General features: G+C 47.1%; 1 protein-coding gene across 6 annotated transcripts in view; it reads left to right on the forward strand.

Moving 5' to 3' along the window:
• LOC149327683 (V-type proton ATPase 116 kDa subunit a 1-like) overlaps positions 1-18,122 on the forward strand; it is a 633,463-nt gene that overhangs the window by 239,981 nt on the left and 375,360 nt on the right. For all 6 annotated transcript variants that reach the window (XM_089562560.1, XM_089562563.1, XM_089562561.1 and 3 more), the window contains exons 5-6: positions 4,265-4,344; positions 7,813-7,939. In XM_089562560.1, coding sequence (XP_089418686.1) covers positions 4,265-4,344; positions 7,813-7,939 — 207 coding nt within the window. The remainder of the gene's footprint in view (positions 1-4,264; positions 4,345-7,812; positions 7,940-18,122) is intronic.

The raw sequence follows: 18,122 nt of genomic DNA on the forward strand, positions 1-18,122 counted from the left end.
ACAATATTTTAAACCCCGCTCAGTTCGGATTCAGGAAAAACACATCAACTGAGCTTGCCCCTCTCGCGCAAAAAGAGTATATTTTAGAGAATTTTTAAGAAAAACTAGTACTAGGCGTCTTTTTAGGTTTCTCGAAAGCTTTCGACAGCATTAATCACAAAACGTCACTCAATAAACTAGAGCGCTATGGTATACGTGGTACATCCTACTCCCTTATATCTGCTTACTTATCCAGTAGAACACTGTATGTCGAAATAAATGGTTTTTCCTCTGCAGTGCTGCCCGTCATCTCAGGAGTTCCACAAGGAAGTCTTTTAGGCCCCCTTCTTTTTATTCTTTACATTAATGATATTGCCAGCATAGATCCATCTGCAAAATACATTATTTACGCCGACGATACCAGTCTGTTTTTCTCTGGTCATTCAGGTATTGATCTATCGAGCCGTGCTAACACGACCTTAGGCAAAATTGATCAATGGGCATCTAAGAACAGTTTAAAACTTAATGTAAATAAAACAAAAGCCGTATTCTTCCACCCCAAATACAGATTATTCGAGTTATCCCCACTCATACTCAACGACAGTCAAATAGAAGTTAGCAAATCTGTCAAAACATTAGGCGTCTATTTTTCAGACAATATGTCATGGGATGCCCATGTAGAATACTTAGCCACAAAGCTCTCACGCACTATAGGTTCCTTACGTCGACATTTTTCAGTATTTCCTCTCTCGATTAATATTCTCCTATACAATGAACTCTTTTCCTCTATTTTAAACTATTGCTGACTAGTGTGGGCAACCACAACTGGAGAAAATATCACCAAGTTATTACTGCTACAAAAAAGAGCAATCAGACTAATTTCTAAAGCTCCTTTCGCCGCACACACAGGGCCATTATTTGAACAACTAAAAATTGTTAAAATGACATCTTTGTATAACTACAGACTTTCCCTACTTTATAGACTATGCATCACCAAGAAGGACGACACGCTAACATTATTAGCGGTGCTTCAACAAAACATCAATACACATAACATCCGAAATCCAGAACGTTGGCATATCACTGGCTGTCGCACAAACTATGGCAAGCAGATGCTTCGTTACAGGCTTCCTGTTTTACTCAATCAGCACTCACGCAATAGTCGGAAAGATTTTACAGTTGTTTCCATGAAACAATTCCGTCAAATGTTTTTGTGAACATTTTGTCCATGTCCTCATTTAGTGCTTTGTACATGACGTACTTTGATTTTTTTTGTGCTTTTCAACTCAAATTTCATTCAATTTTGATTTCTTGATGTAAAAATTCAATCGGTTGATTTATCCTGCGCTGCCAAATGCCGTCAGTAAGGGGGCAGTCGACCCGTCAAGCTGCTCTCTGAAGCAGCTTTTTCGCGGCTGCTCCTTTCCTTTGTAAAAGAGGAAAAAATAAACTATTATTATTATTATTATAACTGATGCATATACAACACGGTGTGCCTTTCGAAGAAGTCTCTGGTTGTTGTCCTAGGATTTAAACCTTCTATTGCTCTAATGGCTCTTTTTGAAGAGTTGTTAAAGATTTTATGTTATTATAAGCTGTTGTTCCCCGGATTAAAAAGCCACTATTTAAATGAGACTGTATCAAGCCATAATAAAAGGTTAATCTAAATTTCTCAGGAATTTGGTTTCGAAGTTTCCACACTGCTCTGAGGCAAGCTTGGCTAGGTACTCACCCCCTATACATGGCAGTTTGTGCAGCAGCTATGCATGAAATGCACTGGAATGTGCAAAAGTGAACAATTTACAGCGCATGCGATTTTCGCGCAGGAGGTGAATAATGCTGCAAATGCAACCTTGTTACAATATAAAAAATACAACAAAATGCAACAAACACTTGCGTGACAACATTATCAAAGACCTGAAAAATGACAATGGTAATAAACAAGCTCGCCTGAATATAAGAGGAAAAGAAATTGTAAAGAAAAATGGACACAGCAGTACTCTGAGATGAAATGACGTATTACGAAAGCTCTGGTTTTGGTTATGAAGATGGCTGGCACTGTTAAACGCCATGAAACTGGTTGATGAAATGAAGTTCGATATTACTTTTAGTGGCTGTTTGCAGGTCGATTTCCTTTATTAATAATGCGTTCGATAATCTCGGAAGGCGATTTTCGACGCTATCTAGCCCGTGTGTTAGCCTGGTGAATGGCACGGGACATGTTCCCTTTTTCCTAAATACGTACCCCCGATCAGGAAAGCTTTTTAAACTACATAACGACAAAAATGCATTGTTACTAGTTTTTAAGCGATGTTTATATCTGATGTTGATTGTATGGATTCGTTGTGATAATGCAAACGGAAGTTGCAAACTACAAATATGTTTCTTGGCCGAAAAACAACATATTTGGTTTTGTGAGTATTTAGTTCTAACTTATTGCAGAAGAACTACTAAGAAAGTTCTTGTAACCAATAATTCGCAGTTTCATTTTTGTGCATCATGTCAGATCCACTAAAAAAGACGTTAGTATCATCAGCATATAGTATTACCTCCTCTGTAATAGGTATAATTGCATATATCAATTTTGTAACCTAAGAATAAAAGTGGGCCTGATATTTGAACCTTGATATTGACTCCCATGGATACAATGCCATGACAAGACGAGCAATCTCCTATATTCACATGCTGTTTTCGATTTGAAGGGTAATCTTTCAAAGGGTTAGTGCAATGCCTCTTATGCCATAACAACTGATCTTCTTTACAATATATCATGATTTACGGAGTCAAAGACCTTTCTAATATCAAGAACGATTCCAACTGTGTACAGCTTCTTCTCAATATTTTCAACTATTCATTCCTTTATGGCTGTTAGTGCTAATTCTGTAGATTTGTTCTTTTGAAAGGCGAACTGATTCGGGGTGATAATCTTTAAGCTGTCTAGAAATGTGAAAAGCCTGAACGTTCGGCAGATCAAACGTTCGTAGATCAAACGTTCGGCAACTTTCGAAAATCACTTAATATAGATATTGGCCTACAGTTGTTTAGGCCTTCCTTTCCTCCTTCTTTATGTATTACCGTCAGTCGTGCAGCTTTTAGTTCTGCGAAACAGCCGTCATTCAGAACACAGTTGTTACAAGTATGTGACAACGGTGCTGCAAGAACATCAGCTACGACTTTTATTGGCAAGACTTTAATATCATCATAGCCAGCTGCACTTGAGCTTTTTAAAAATTTAATAATCTCCTTAATTTGATTCTCATCAGAAGGTGCTAAAAATATTGAATGTACGGCATGTCTGTTTTATGAATTTTGTTTGGTCCGGTAACAACTCAGCATTTGTTTGCCTATTACCACCGGGGAGAATATGCTCATTAAACTTTTCACAGAGCTCCAGCTTTGACGTTGCTTCGCTACCTGAGGTTAGGTCAGAGGAAACAGTGTCCATCCTTTGAGCATTTGAAAGTTCATTAAAAACCTTCCAGAACTTGTGCGGCTGGTGAATATTTTCGGATTTACTGCTCTGATGAGCATGTTTAGCTTTCTTGATCTGAGCATTAACTTTTTTGCGGAATTTTTTAAATTCCTTGAGTTTTGCTTGGTCTTTTGTCGTAAGGTAATCCTCCAACAGCTTGTTTCTTTGTCTTATTTTGTGGTAAATATCCGCGTTCATCCATGGCTTTGGTGCTTTTTTCGATTTCTTCCAATAGCATATTGGAAAAGGTTCATCATATAGTTCCCTAATTTTACCATAAAAGGTAGAAATGTTTTTCCATGCGTCACTTTCGCAAAACACGCTAGACCAAACTGTCTGAAGAGTAAGGGTTGTAAACGTGGATAACGTGCTTTGATTAATCTTCCCGTTAATGGCTGTATACCCTTGTGCAGTCAGCTCTCTTGTGACATGACGTGCTAGTGTACAGAACAAAAGCAGATGGTCAATGATTCCAGACACAAGTGGACCGGAGGCGGTGTTGCCTCTCGTAATTTAGAAAGAAAATATCAATGATAGTTTCAGAAGTGTCAGTTATTCGCGTGGGACAAACAATATTATTTCCATGACAAATCATCATCGATAAAAAGTCACTCTGAGCATTGCTAGACACTTGTAAATTAATACTGATGTCTCCAACAACAATAGCTTTTTCATCAGTTTGAGACAAGCCCATTACAATTGTGTCTGAATATTCAATGAAACGGTATTTTTTTCTGCTACAAAATAACAACCGCAGAGCGCAAAACAATGGCCCCGAGTGTGATGACAGTTTTGCTTGTTCTCGCCCTTTAGCGCGAGCACGAGATGGAAGACGAGGCCCTGCCGCCGCAGCTCGAGGCGTCCGGAGAAGAGGGACGCCACGTGCAGATGGGGTAAGGACGCATGCCCCGGGTGTTCAAACTGCGGCTAATTGAGCCTTGGAACCGCCTTGAAGCTGGACGGCAGCCAATGGGTTCAGTAATGCAATGCTGCCTTGGGAGCTCGGATACGAGCGCCAGGGGCAGGCGCCGTCGTCACTGGACCGAAATTCACACCGCCTTAACGATCACGCCACCGATCAACAACACCCGGGAGAGAGCGCCACAGTGAGGGCCATTGCATGGGCGTTGAGTTTCAGTTGACCGCTTCATGAGTACCTGGGAATTCGATACCAATTGAATAAAATGTTTGCAGCGTCTCAATATGCAACGACTACAATTCCACCCAGACTTTCAAATGGAATGCAGCTAACTAATCTGTCGTAGAAACTCCACAGACATAAAAAATTGGCTGTGGCTTAGCTTGGTTAATCCCGGTATTTGCGAAAGCAATATCCGTACCTACGCCATGGCTCAACTGGTAGTGTAGCTTGTGGTGGTGCCTGTGGTTAGACTTGTGGTGATGCATCGGTTATACAATAAAATCCATTCCAATCCAATCCAACCCAATCCAATATGCTAATATGGTAGATCCTGGCCTCGCTCCGCGACGGGCTGAAAGTGCAACTAGTATAGCTTTCGCAATAATAGTTAAAAATCATTTTATACTCACAACGATCTATTGTGCAAATCAGATAAGCTCAATGAGCTAACAGCAGTTCTTTTGAGTTGCGTGTTCTCTTTCGCATCCTCGTTCCTTCGCGCTGGGTTAAACTGCTGATAGCAGTGAACCAACTGGCCCTGGCAAAAATCCTGATTCAAGAGGCTTTCATTGAATACAATGCTCCATTTTGCACCATCCGCGTGCATTCACATGGGCCGGACTGGCTTCCGCCCACTCAAAAGCGCACAATGGGTACTGCAGACCACGCACGAACGCGGACTAGAAAGGAGAACGCAAGCGCTCACTTCCAACTGTGGAGGCAAATGCACGATACGCCTTCGGTGCGTCATCGAGCCGAAAGTGCCGACATCCGGTGTCTGCACTTAGAAATGGTGGACATTCTGTGCGAGTGACGGTGTGCACACACATTTGATGCACCCGTTTTTTCTTAATCAAATCTGCTTCTATGACTTCCCTCACATCCTGGCTCCTGTGCATACCTAGTAGTATACTGCACGCTTCAGAGAAAGGTTTACAAGGTTCTCCACTTCACAGTCACGAGAATGCACAGAGAGGTGCGTGCGCTCCGTTACTACTTCCTTCATACAATGCCGGTTTGACCGATGCAAGTTGACGCGCAAGACAGGGGAACACCATACACTACCCCAGATGAGCATGCAAGCGTGGGTGACGATGTTTGATTGGGCAAGGCTTCTCACCGTCTTTGAATGAGCTTGTCACCTTGCAAAGTTTTCCCAGCTTCAGCAGGCGCGGACGTCGTTGCCACCTATGATCTATTTAGGCGGTGCGATGCAGGTAAGGCGTTTCCACAGTGCGGTTTTCATTTCTTTAAGACATTTGTCCTTCTTCTTTGTCGCAACCCCTCAGCGGCAGATGCTAGAATTGGATAGCCTGCGGAAACGAGGCGTCTCACTTGGCTCAACAATAGATTGCAGTGATGTTCTCTCCCAGCTGTATAACTGGTCCAAGTTGAATCGCCTCCAAGTTAGTGCCAGTAAAAGGAAAGCAGTTATATTTCTCGCTGAAAACAAATTGTTTGAGCTAAGTCGCACTATCAAATTCTCGAGTCAAGATATCGAGATTGTTGATCACCATAAAATCTTAGGCGTACACAGTTCCCGACATCGCACCTGGGACACTCAAGTTGACTGCTTCCGCAAAAACCCTTGTTCTCTTACAGGGATTATATCCCGCTGTCGTTGTATACTTCTACCATTGATGAAGCTCCACTTATATCATCCTCTGCTTAACTCGCATCTCAGGTATTGCAGTCTAGTTTGGGGCACAACTACCAAAAAGTTTAAATAAATTCTTTGTCACCCAGAAAAAATTATCCGCTGCATTGCAGACATTGAACACGTCAAAAATACAAATGACGCATTTTAATCATTTAATATACTAAGTGTAGACAAGCTATGTAAATTTTGTTTATTAAATAACTATTGTTCGTCCAGTGAGGTTATGAACCTGTTATCGTCTTTGGCATTTTTATAACGCCGAAATATTAACGTGAAAACAAGAAATACTGATGCTTGGGCTCTTCCTCGTTTCCGTACGCTGTATAAAATGTCTGCCTCTCCCGTAAACGAGAGTAGAGTAAGCATGAAATGTTTACGGGCCTAATGTCATCTCGGGGGACACCCGAACCGCACCGTACAGGAAGGGAGGAACGCCACCACCCGTTCAGCGCAAGGTTTTTTTTGAGGAAAGGAAATGGCGCAGTAATTCTCTGCCATCTCGGTGGACACGCGAACCACACCGTAATGGAAGGGAGGAACGCCACTACCCGTTCGGCGCGATGCCTTGCCCTTTGAACGCAGCGCTTCTTCCCCGGGCCTCTGTGCGCCTGCGCGGCTTTGCTTCGATGCGCGAAACCCCTAAGAGATCACGTATGACAACGAAGTGTATCGTGGCATTTATGTGCTTTTTGCACGCGTTATTAGAAATCGGAAATTATAATTCCGTGCATTATCAAACGCACAGCGACTGATATCTTGATAAACATTGAGAAGGCACTGGCAGCAGTTATTTTTTGTGACTCTTTGGAGACCAACCGGCGCTTGCATGCCGGTCGCGTAGGAGGGCTTAGAGAGTCGTTAAATCTCGTTAAGTCTCGTACGGTGCCCGGATGTTCGCGTTTCAGAGCCCGGATGACTGGAATTCAGTGCCCGGATGATGGCTCTCGGTCTCGGCGTGACGTCACCAAACTGCCGACAACGGGGGCTAAAAGCATTTCATGCTTAAAAATACCAGTTACTAACCTATAACATATCAGCAGCACTTAACAAATACGGATATACAGATGGCATAAACAAAAAGCGATTGCATTCTCATTTTGTGCACGTATGGTCTATGTATACTGCTTCTTTTTGCAACGTATACGATTTTCATTGTTCTACAAAGGCTTCGTTTTAGTTGATTGCTGTTTACATTATTTGTAATTACCATTGTTCTATTCTACCACGTTTATTGTCATGCTCTTGTCTTTAATAATGTTTAATAGAGAGATTTCCACTGCTTTCATTATGCTGCTGCCATGTAAATGGTCTCTTGGACCTCGTCAAGTTTTTTGTGCAGCTTTGAGCTCAAGAGACTATACGGGTCTTTCCAGGAAATGTATGTGATAATCAGCCCCTTTCCATTCCCTTAACCCTGTGTTTGGCGCATCGTAGCCTTAGTCGCTTTTGCGCCAATAAACTAAACATAACAATATAACGAACTCAAAGCCTGCGTATTGTGCGCCTGCGAGCGTGCACCCACCCAGCCATTATATTGCGCCCACGAATGCTGGGGCGCAGGTTCTTTGCCGGCGTGCTGCCCACCACTCGGTTCGCGTCCTTCGAGCGCATGCTGTGGCGGGTGTGCAAGGGCAACGTGTTCGTCCGCAGGGAGAACCTGGACGACGCCATCATGGATCCGCAGACGGTCTGTATCTATCCCAGCGGCGGGGTCTCCTTTTCGCCGCGAAAGCGATGACGCAGAGCCCTAGTTGTGGGGCAGGTGAATGGACGGAAACAACGGAGGGCTGCAGGTTGCGAGAATAGCAGCTTGGGCACACTGGTTATTCATTTGGAGGTGAACACCACAGAACGAAGGGAAGAGGCGGCGCTGACATTGTTTATTCGCAAAAACGCAGGCTTCTTATGCTATCTGCCCCAAGGCAAAAAACGTGTGCCAACTCTAGTGAAGCGACAGGTCAAGTTTCGCACAACCGGGAAGGTTAAACAACTTTTAACGTACCACATTCCGTCTTCGTTACACAGATCACGCAGCCTAGCTATCTCGGCTGCCGCGCTGATCTCGCAGCAGTTTGCATCGGCTAAATTCAGACACATGAGGGGCAACCTCTGCCGTGCCACCTCATGCTCCTGCTCAGCGTTAGTTTTGTGTTGCGAAAATCTTTTGTCACTGCATCTGCCTGCTTGGCCTACATATTCTTTTGCACACGTCAGTGGCACCACGGCTTTCGCGCATTTCACCGAGGGGCTCTGGAGCTTTTTTGCGGATTTGTGACTCTTCTTTAGCACCTCGAGAGAGGCATCATTTTGTTCGGGCTATAAACAGTACGCCCAGCCTGTTTTGCTAAACTGTTCATGTACAGCACTGCCACAACCCTTCTATCTTTAACACGTTTTGGCGGGCTATAGTTGGTTAAGCATCTTGAATAAACAGCGCGAACGACCACAAGCACAGGAGAGAAGGAAACACAGCGCTGACTAACAAATGAGGTGTTTATTGCTGGTCATACAAGTACAAATACATAGATGTCGCCAATGTGGAAAGATATACAAAGTGCTAAAAAAACCATATAAGTGACAACAGCAACCGAAGCACGCTCTTGAAACTACAGTCATTGCCAAAAAGCGGGAAAAAACTGCAAGAGAAATTATCGAGGCCTGCAACATATTGAAGCAGGGAAACGCATGTATCAGCACTCCCTAACACTGCAAAAAGAGCTGTCACTCCTGGGGCTGATAACCTCTGCTGATTTGTAGCGTGCTTCTTTTGCTGTTGTCACTTTTATGATTTTTTTTGCACTTCGTATATCTTTCCACACTGCCTATATCTATGTATTTATACTCGTGTGATCAGCAATACACCCTCAGTTGCTAGTCAGCGCTGTGTCGCCCATTTCCTTGTCTCTTGTGCTTGTCGTCGTTCGTTTCTATCTTTGCTTTTCCCAAGTTGCCCTTTTGTCTCCCGAGTAGCACGCGTCATATCTTTTTTATATCGTCACGGAACCATGGCAAGAGACACCGTTCGCCAGCAGCGCTAACAGAATCAGCCCTCAGGGCGCGTGAGCCAACTCTCACCTCTTTGTCTTCTGATGCCACCTGGGGCCACCTGGTGGCAATATCCGCTTGGCTACACAAACCAACAGGCGCAAGGGGTTACCTACGCCGGAAAGACTGTCTGTATGGTGAAGAAAGCTCGCTTTCGTCTTGAGAACATTTGTAAGCAATTATGGCTCTTTTTAACCACTGTCGAAACGGCGCCTTCTCCCTTCTAGGTTCATATGCCCTGCATATATGTCTACATCAGTGAAAGTAAGCACTTCCAGTGCATCACCAGTACGCCACCGCCTACACAACCACTTCTCAGGAATTTATGTTTTGGCCGTCGGAAAGACCAAGGTAGTCGTCAACATGTGTGAATGCCTTTCGCACATTAGTACCGGCTCCTGTCGTTTCGAGCAACCAAGCAAAGGAGGGATACACGAGCCATTGCACAGACCGGGTTTCTGCAAGTACACTTTTCCTTGCCATTATGGGCCAGCATTTTGAACAGCGACTGATTCTTGGGTGACAATGCATTCGTTCACACGCTCTATTGACTTCTCCTGATGAATTCAGTAGCATACAATTTTAACACTAATTGAGCACGCTGCAAAATCAGGGCTAGAATTGTCTTTTAAAAACTTAACTACGTATTCCGAGGATTTTAAATGGAAAGGTTCGTTAAGGGTTTGTAGCATTAGTTGATCAGGCAACAGCCGGCTAAGCGTCTTTTGCCCCGTATTACTCGCAGAAATTACAACCCTCAAAAGCCAGTCAGGCTTATGCGCTTCACAGTGAAAAACACGCCAAGGCAACGTTTCTTGCAAGTGTCAATGTCTCGGAAAAGGTGGTCAAACTTAAGTTTAGTGCAAACCTTCTTAGCAGATGGCATTGCCTTCTTCACATTTGGTAGTTAGTGCTCACCAAAAACTGAACTGATGCAATACCTCCGGGATCACGGCAAAGCCCCTCTCTTTGTCAATGGTCAGCAGCGTAAGGAAGTCGTCTGCGAAGTAGCTTGTAACTGGTCTAACTGGAAAGTTTTTGTCGCTCAGTTGGCAGCGTGCGACCACATCAACCCCATCGGAAACGCACCTGTCACTTTCCACCTCACCACTGCTAGGTGCTCTGATGTATTATTTTATTCAAGAAATTCAGACAACATAGTGCCTTGGTGCAGAGGGCAAAAGGCGAAAATCAATCCGCCTGAATAGGCCCTAAGCACCACTCGAACACACTAGAGGTTTATTTGCAATAGTGACAGAGCACTGGAAGGAAGAAAAACAAAACACACACAAAGGAAAAAGAAGGAGAAAGAAAGCGGGGGGGGGGGGGGGACACTGAAATGAGAGGCTTCGGCCCGGCCGGGCTCATGACTTTGAGGCGCAGTGGTGTCTTGCGGCTCCGATGCGCGAACCTCGTCGTTGTCTGGAAGCTGGCATGCTCCTCTGTCTTTCTGCCTTCCGCGCTCCGGAACTCGGGGACCATCTCCTATTATTGCGAAAGCAATACTACTCACAAGAACGGCCTTTAGTGTAGCGGCGGCCACTTGGCACGTTTGACCTTTAGAATGACCCCTGACGTCATACTATGCATAGTGACGTCACAGCGTGATGTCGTACCAGGAGCGAGAGATTGCCTACCAACTCGGCTCGGCAGGTAACGGCGGCCGCTTGGCATGGCGCGCCGTGCTCTTCCCACTAGAGGCGCTGCATATGCAGTATAAAACACCTGCTTTCGCAATCTACCAGGCTTAACCAAAGCTAAGCCCCCGCCAATATTTTTCTTTATCCTCCCCCGCAACGAGGTTCAGCTCATTTGTGCTGTCTGTGGGACATCTTCGCCGTGGAGGTCTAGAGGGAAAGGGGCCTGCACTGGTCGCCGAAGCTTCCTTTTGTTTGGGAAGGTAATTTTGCAGGCGCGTACATTGTCGTCTCTCCCTGGGAAGATCTCCCTGACTCGCGCCGTCGACTACATTTGGCGGGGCGTCCGCTCGTCGCCGAGCAGCACAATGTCGTCTAGGGTCCCTGAAAGGGTGGCCATGTAGGCAAAGAGAAGTCGAAATACTGATAGTCATTGAACGATTCATCATCCTACCGCAAAAATTTTTCATGTACCTTGCGTGGAACCAGAGATAATGGCTATTAAAAATGACCACCAGCCTTTTCCCTCACAACTCGTACACCGGAGCGAACCACAAAAAAAAAATAAAGATTACAGGCCGGGACCATGCTCCGCCCACAAATACGTCATCGACGAGATCGGTTTGTTTACTTCCGGTTGACGCGCTCGTTCGCTCCCTCGCTTTCCAGCTGTCTGCTGTGTTCACCCGTGCCTCGCAACCGTCGCTGCGGCTTCTCTCGAACTATGGACCCCGAGCTGAAGGAACGACTTTTTCGGATGAGTGCCGAAATGGAATTTCAGCCTTAAAGGGCCACTGACCAGGGTCCGGACATTTTTGAAAAACAAGCCCACTGCATAGATGAGACATCGAAGATAACCTCTGCAAAATACTAGAGCCATGCGCGCCCCGAAAAGCTGCGAAAATTCAAATCAAAGCCCGTTCGTTCTTTCCTTCCTTCAAAAACGGGCCCCGCCCACTACTCTGCACCCCGCTGACGTCAAGGGTGGCTAGTTTCGCTAAAGGCACTCCATTGGTGCATCGTTCTGACTGACGGGAGAAGGTTGGGCGTAGCCTTGGCGTCGCGTCGTCTGCACAAGGCTTTCCGCAGCGCCTTCTGTTCTGGCTCATGCCTCCAAACCCGCATGAAGGAAAAAAAAAAAACTGCGGAGGGAGCGTGCGGCGACAGCCTTGAACCCTTGCCATAAAAAGTAAAAAATAGTAAAACTGAGGGAGTTGGTTCGCCCCCCCCCCTCCCCCCCCGCCGTGATCACGTCACGAGAAGCTCTGCGTGCGCGCTCCCTTCTCAGTTTCTTTTCTTCTATGCGAGCCCCCCAAAACAAGGTTTTAATTAGTAGTGCAGCAGAGCCTTTCCCTCGCTCGTCCACTTGAGCGCTCCGCATAGACACCGCTTATCCTCCATGCATCTTGCGTACGCCCTGACTCCAATGAACGACATGGGCTTCGGAGCGGAGAAAAGACACAAACACACAGAACACAAACACACATGAAGAAAAGCAAACGGGCGGTTGCCGGGTCCGCACTTCGCCGTGTGTTTCGAACAGAAACGACTTCCGCCCATCCGCTCGTGAAACGGTGGGGAGGCCTAAAAAAAAAATGAAAAGGTGGCTCGCTAACTGGGAATGACAAACAGATGTATGAAAGGGTGCGCTCGCTAACAAGTCTAGGTGGTCGAGCCGATCGCGCCTCTCGATCGTTCAGTGTGCGGAGAAAATGCGACGACGCTGTTTCAGCCCCAGCAGCAAAAACCAAGAAAAGAATTCTATTGAAGGCGGGGCCATGACGCAGCCCCGTGACGCACTCCACAGACACCACGCCTCCGGCTTACGTCGGAGAAGGAAGGGGTGATTTTGCCTTGCCGAGCCTACTCGACGAGGAGCGGGAGAGAAGAATTTCGAGGAGGGAATGGAAGGAGAGGAGGCTCGCTGAAAGAGAGGTAGAGAGTGTCTGCTGAGCTGGGGTGGTCCGTGGCCCTTTAAGGCTGGGACACATGTGCGAAAAGTGTGTGCGATTCGCTGCGGCTCACCGTTGCGAACGACGTCGCAATGACCGATCGCAGCTCGTCGCCTGCATCCAACGTGCTGGATGTCAACGACGAGCCGCGCGCAGCAAACGCAACGACGGGAAGCGGGAGCCGATACGAGCGCGGAGAACGGCAGCGTCATGATGACGTACGGACCAATCACACTTAGCGGGAACACAGCTCCGCGTGGCTGCGCATACGCGGAGCACTATTGCGACCAAGCCGGCAGCATACCCGTGCAAAGGGGCAGACGACACGAAGCACCACGTCGAGGTCCCTCTTCTCGTGCGCCACTCGGCATTGATTCATGAACGGGCTACATGCAATGGCACTCCGCAGGTACGTGGCCACGCGGAGCAGTGTTCCCTCTAAGTGTGATTGACCTTGTACAGCACGCTGCTCAGGGCGCTCGGGGCCGAATCACGCCGGGCCGGCCTAGCTGCCAGCCTTGATGCCGGCCGCCGGCGACTGAAAAACGCGCTAGTATTGTTTGTTCTCGTCCATAGCAAGCCCTGGGATAGATGCATGTCAAAAATTCATCATTTCTGACGATCGCTGGCCAATACCGAGTTGCTGGTAAAAGTGATGACTGCGATACAAGCAGATTTCATCCCACAGTCGCTTTGGTGCTGCTGCTACTTGGTGCGGTTCGCCTGCCGTCAGCTAGCTCCGTTGCTGAAAGCGTCGTGGAAATCGAACATATCTTTTATTATGCGACGAGTTCGCAGTAAAGCGATGTGAATAGTAGGCCGTTTATTATAGCGCAGGCGACTTCCAAAGCGCCGTCAGCTGCGGTTTCGATGAGAAACCAGATAGGCCTAGCGACGACTATGGCAACCTGGGACCAGCGCGGTGTTGTCGCAGGCGGTGTCGTTGCCGAAAGATCCACTTTTGCACAGACATATTGTCGTTGCTCGAGCCTAGGAAGCATTTTTTCTGGTATCATGGCTGTTTTGTATTTTCTTGTGCGAACGTGAGGTACGCCGAGCATGCCGGCCGGCCGGCCAGCCTGGATCCCGTCTGCCGGCGTCATAAAAACGAGCTAAAGTGTGTTCTTGGCGTAAACAATAAACCCTGGGATAAGAAATGTGAAAAATGTGTCATTTTTGAGGATCGCTGAACAATACTGAGCTGCTGGTAAAGGTAACGACTGTGCTGCGAGCAAACTTCTTGCCACAACCGCCTCGCACCTGCCGCTGGCCGGACGAAGGGGTCCGGCTCGCCTGGCGCCGCTCGCTTCGCTGCTGAAGGCGTCGCGGAAAGTGACCATACTATTATTTTGTTGTGAGATGATACTCTTGACTGTAAAGCGATGTGTAGAGCAGGCCTTTTATTATAGCTCAGGCGACTTCCGAAGCGCCGGCCGCTGCGGCTTTGATGCGAAAGAGGCTATAGGCCTAGCGACGACCACGGTAGCCAGGCAGCAGCAGAGCTCGTCGCCCGGAGCGCCCGCGAGCGGTGCCGTTGCCGAAAGCTCGCAACATAAGCAGGCATGCTTTCTCGCTGCTCGAGCAGTCTTTCTGATAACAAGGCGATCTTGTCTTTTCTTGTGATATTTGTACAACATCCCAAGCAGCACTCAGGTACTGCTGCACGGCGGCGAAGTGCGACACCGGTTGTGGGCGTAGCTTGGGTAGACCGGCGCAGCGATGCTCACCGGTCCATGTGTGTCTGCGTGTAGTGAGGCGGCAGTTCGCAAGCGACGATCGGTGCGGCGTGTCGGCAAAGTTTATAAGCACACGCCGTTCAGAAATCCGGAGCTGAATCCTGACGACGACGACAGCTCGCTCGCTTCCATCTTTCGGCAGACAGTGCCGAAGGGCAACATCTTGCCGAACGCTGGCTTTGCCACCAACGACACAGCACGGCCGATCCATTTTGATTGCGCATGCGACGGAGGTCACTACAGAAATCAGTAGTGCAGTGACTCCAAATCGCACCTCGATTCTCGATTAGGTTCGACGGCGGCGCCGGCGGCGCCGGCGGAGTCACACAAGCGGTACGAGCAGACGACAACATGGTAAACCGGAAGTGCAGTACTAATTTCTGACACCCAACACACAATAACCGTGTAAACATTCATACAAACGATAACTCTCCTCGCTGAAATGCGAAATGTTCCAGAAAAGAGTAAGAATGTGAAGTATCTTGAGCTTTTAGTTTGTTAAATGCGTGATTTCACGTTGGCACCGCGAACCAATCATAGCCCTGCGCTGGTGACGTAAAGAGTACTAAAGTGACGTAATGAGTACGGATTCGTGCGGAAGTTCACCGCCGCTGGTCGCCGCGAGGCTCGGGAGTGGTAGTTTTTTAAAATGTATTATAGATTATCTATTCGCTCTTGATGCGGCATGAACGTTCAGTGGCCTACGCTCTACATAATACAAGTATTTTTTGCCAACCTCAGACACCCCTTTCTGGGACCCTTTAAGGCCGTTGTACTATCGTTTTTTGGGTGGATCCGCCAGCGAGCGGACCGCTCGCTTTCAGCCTCCGCCCGGGCGTGGGGCGGAATGGTGTTGTACGATCACTTTGCTGCTGGCGGACGAGACGGATGGTTCGAACGTTCCGACTGGCGCTACCGGCAATGCCTCCCGTCTAAACGCGTGCGGCGGTACAGGCATGTGTTTGTAGCGAAACACGTAGATATCTTGCGGTAGAAATTACCCGTATTAATTGCGGCGTACTCAAGACAATATACTTTGCGTCAACGTTTCATTTGCTGCGGGATTTTCGTCGAAGGTAGAATCGTGGTCGGCTGTGATTCGGGCTGGGACGGCACGGATCTCGGTTCAGACCACCCCGACGGCCGCGAACCAATTCGCGGCAAAACTTCGCAAGATCGAAGGCGAGTCTGCTCATCTGAAGCGACTTCTTCGGAAACGATACGTGTTCGGACCATTTCTACCAAAGAGACTGAAAAACGCGTCACTTCGAAATCGAGTACTCCTCGTTCGACGATACGTTCACACAACGGCCCGTGATTTCTGCCCCAAAATAACAGAATGCTGCCTGCTCTGAAAGTTACGCTGCCCCGACGATTTCACAACGACGACGCGATTTTTATTGTGAATTCTAGATCGGCCAGGCTGCAGTACAGGCTGCTAACAACCGGCCGTAATTACAATCGGTAGAATCACATTAAAAAAAATAGTTAACATTACATGCTTAAAATTTTTAGTCAGTTATTCAAAATAGCACACTTCAGTGTTTTTGCATTGCTGACAGAGAAAAAAAAATTACACTTGCGGCCTTTCCCAAGCATTTTGCACAGTCACTGTAATATGCAAACGGTCTTCTCCTTGACTCCCTATACTGTTACTGCAAAATACATGCGTACCTATTCAATATATAAGGTGTGTGCGTGTGTGTCTGAATTGTGCATGCATTTAACATTCACAATTTAGCACAACACTGCTGTCAAACACAAATGCTAACGGATATGAGAAATTGTTCCAGCTAATTGGAACAGGTAAAATCAGTTGTAATTAAAGCAGTTCTGCATTTCACAGAACAGTGACACTGCAACAATAGTGATTTATTTTTGTCATGTTTTTCAGGCCATTATTAAGCCAAAAAAGAAATCGCACTATGTGGCTGCTAAAAGTGTATGGCTTTGTTCTGCACAGTGAGAGCGGCCCATCAGGTTGTGGTTTAGCATTCCTTCCTAAGCTCATATTGCAGTTGCACCAGCCAGAATGCAGTGTTGAAAACAAGTATGGGAAGTTCTGCTAAAGGCCATGTCATTGTTGCTATGTACAAAACAAGCTGGCATATACTCTGTGCAACTCCAAAGCATTCTCAAATGTCGCTGTGAATACAAAACAAAGTGGGTGCCTGTGTATTGCGTAAAAGTCTGTACATGGCATTCTCATTAATATAGATATAATGAGATGTCGGAGCCAGTAAACTGGATTACAGGTAGAGCAAATGCAATAACCAATTTGAAGGGTTTACATGGCCACGGCTCCCGGCTTAGGCTGAGAAAGAATACTTGTATAGTCAGGGAAACAGGTTACGATAACCATATTATCTGGTTATCTCGAGCAAACACTAACATCTCCAGTAGAATTTGTAAAATTGGATTTCCCGTAAAGGAGCTGTGATGTCGTACAATAAAATGAAATTACGAATAAGCCGCTTAAGTATGTGACGGGTATATGCAATGTCTAAAGTTATTTTCACTGATCAGTTAAATGTTGAATGGCGGAATGTAACGATGAATCGATGACCAGTTCCTAAGGTAGCAAGAAAAAGTGAGCATTGCTAACTGTTAACTGATGTTCATACCACTTAACATATTGTCACGGCTTGACGTACAGGCCGGCGGCGAGAACGGGTGAAGACAGGGAGCACAGAAAAACAGGGAGGTCCACCAGCAGCAACGTCGTCGTCGGCGCGCGGCAAACACTCCTCGTCTTTTTCTTCCACTCGCGACACTACCTCCCCCTATAAAGAAGCATCGTCCCGATGCTAACACGAAAACAAAGGCACAGGGCGGAAAACCGCACACGCGCACAAAAACTCCTGCTGACCAGTGTAGAAGGAGGTGGGAAAATCAGTTCGGGGCAGACGATCATCGCGCGTAATACGGCTTAAGCCGCACTACGTGCACAATTTCAGGGCGGGGTGAACGACGTGATGACGGTCGTGTTCCTTCGGGCAGCACCTCGTAGTTAAGTTCACCGATGCGGCGAAGAACTGTATACGGGCCAAAGTACCGCTTTATGAGTTTGTCGGAGAGACCTCGACGGCGTACTGGCGTCCACACCCAGACCTTGTCTCCAGGGTAAAAATGTACGTCGCGTCGACGGAGATCGTACCGACGAGCGTCGGCATGCTGTTGGTGTTGGATGCGGAGTCTAGCGAGTTGCCGAGCTTCTTCCGCGCGCTCGCATACTGTTCGGGCACCATCGTCTACGTCGACAGGCGGCTCGTGCGGTAGCATAGCGTCAAGCATCGTGGTGACCTGTCTGCCGTGGACCAGCTGGAAAGGGGTCATACCGGTCGTCTCCTGGACAGCGGTATTATAAGCGAATGTAACGTAGGGCAGTATCGAGTCCCAACTGCGATGGGCGACATCCACGTACATGGCGATCATGTCGGCCATGGTCTTGTTCAGCCGCTCCGTCAGCCCATTCGTTTGCGGATGGTACGCAGTAGTTC

This window comes from Amblyomma mixtum, chromosome 10 (genome assembly GCF_055824585.1).
Source record: "Amblyomma mixtum isolate Tamu chromosome 10, ASM5582458v1, whole genome shotgun sequence".
Lineage (NCBI taxonomy): Eukaryota > Metazoa > Arthropoda > Arachnida > Ixodida > Ixodidae > Amblyomma > Amblyomma mixtum.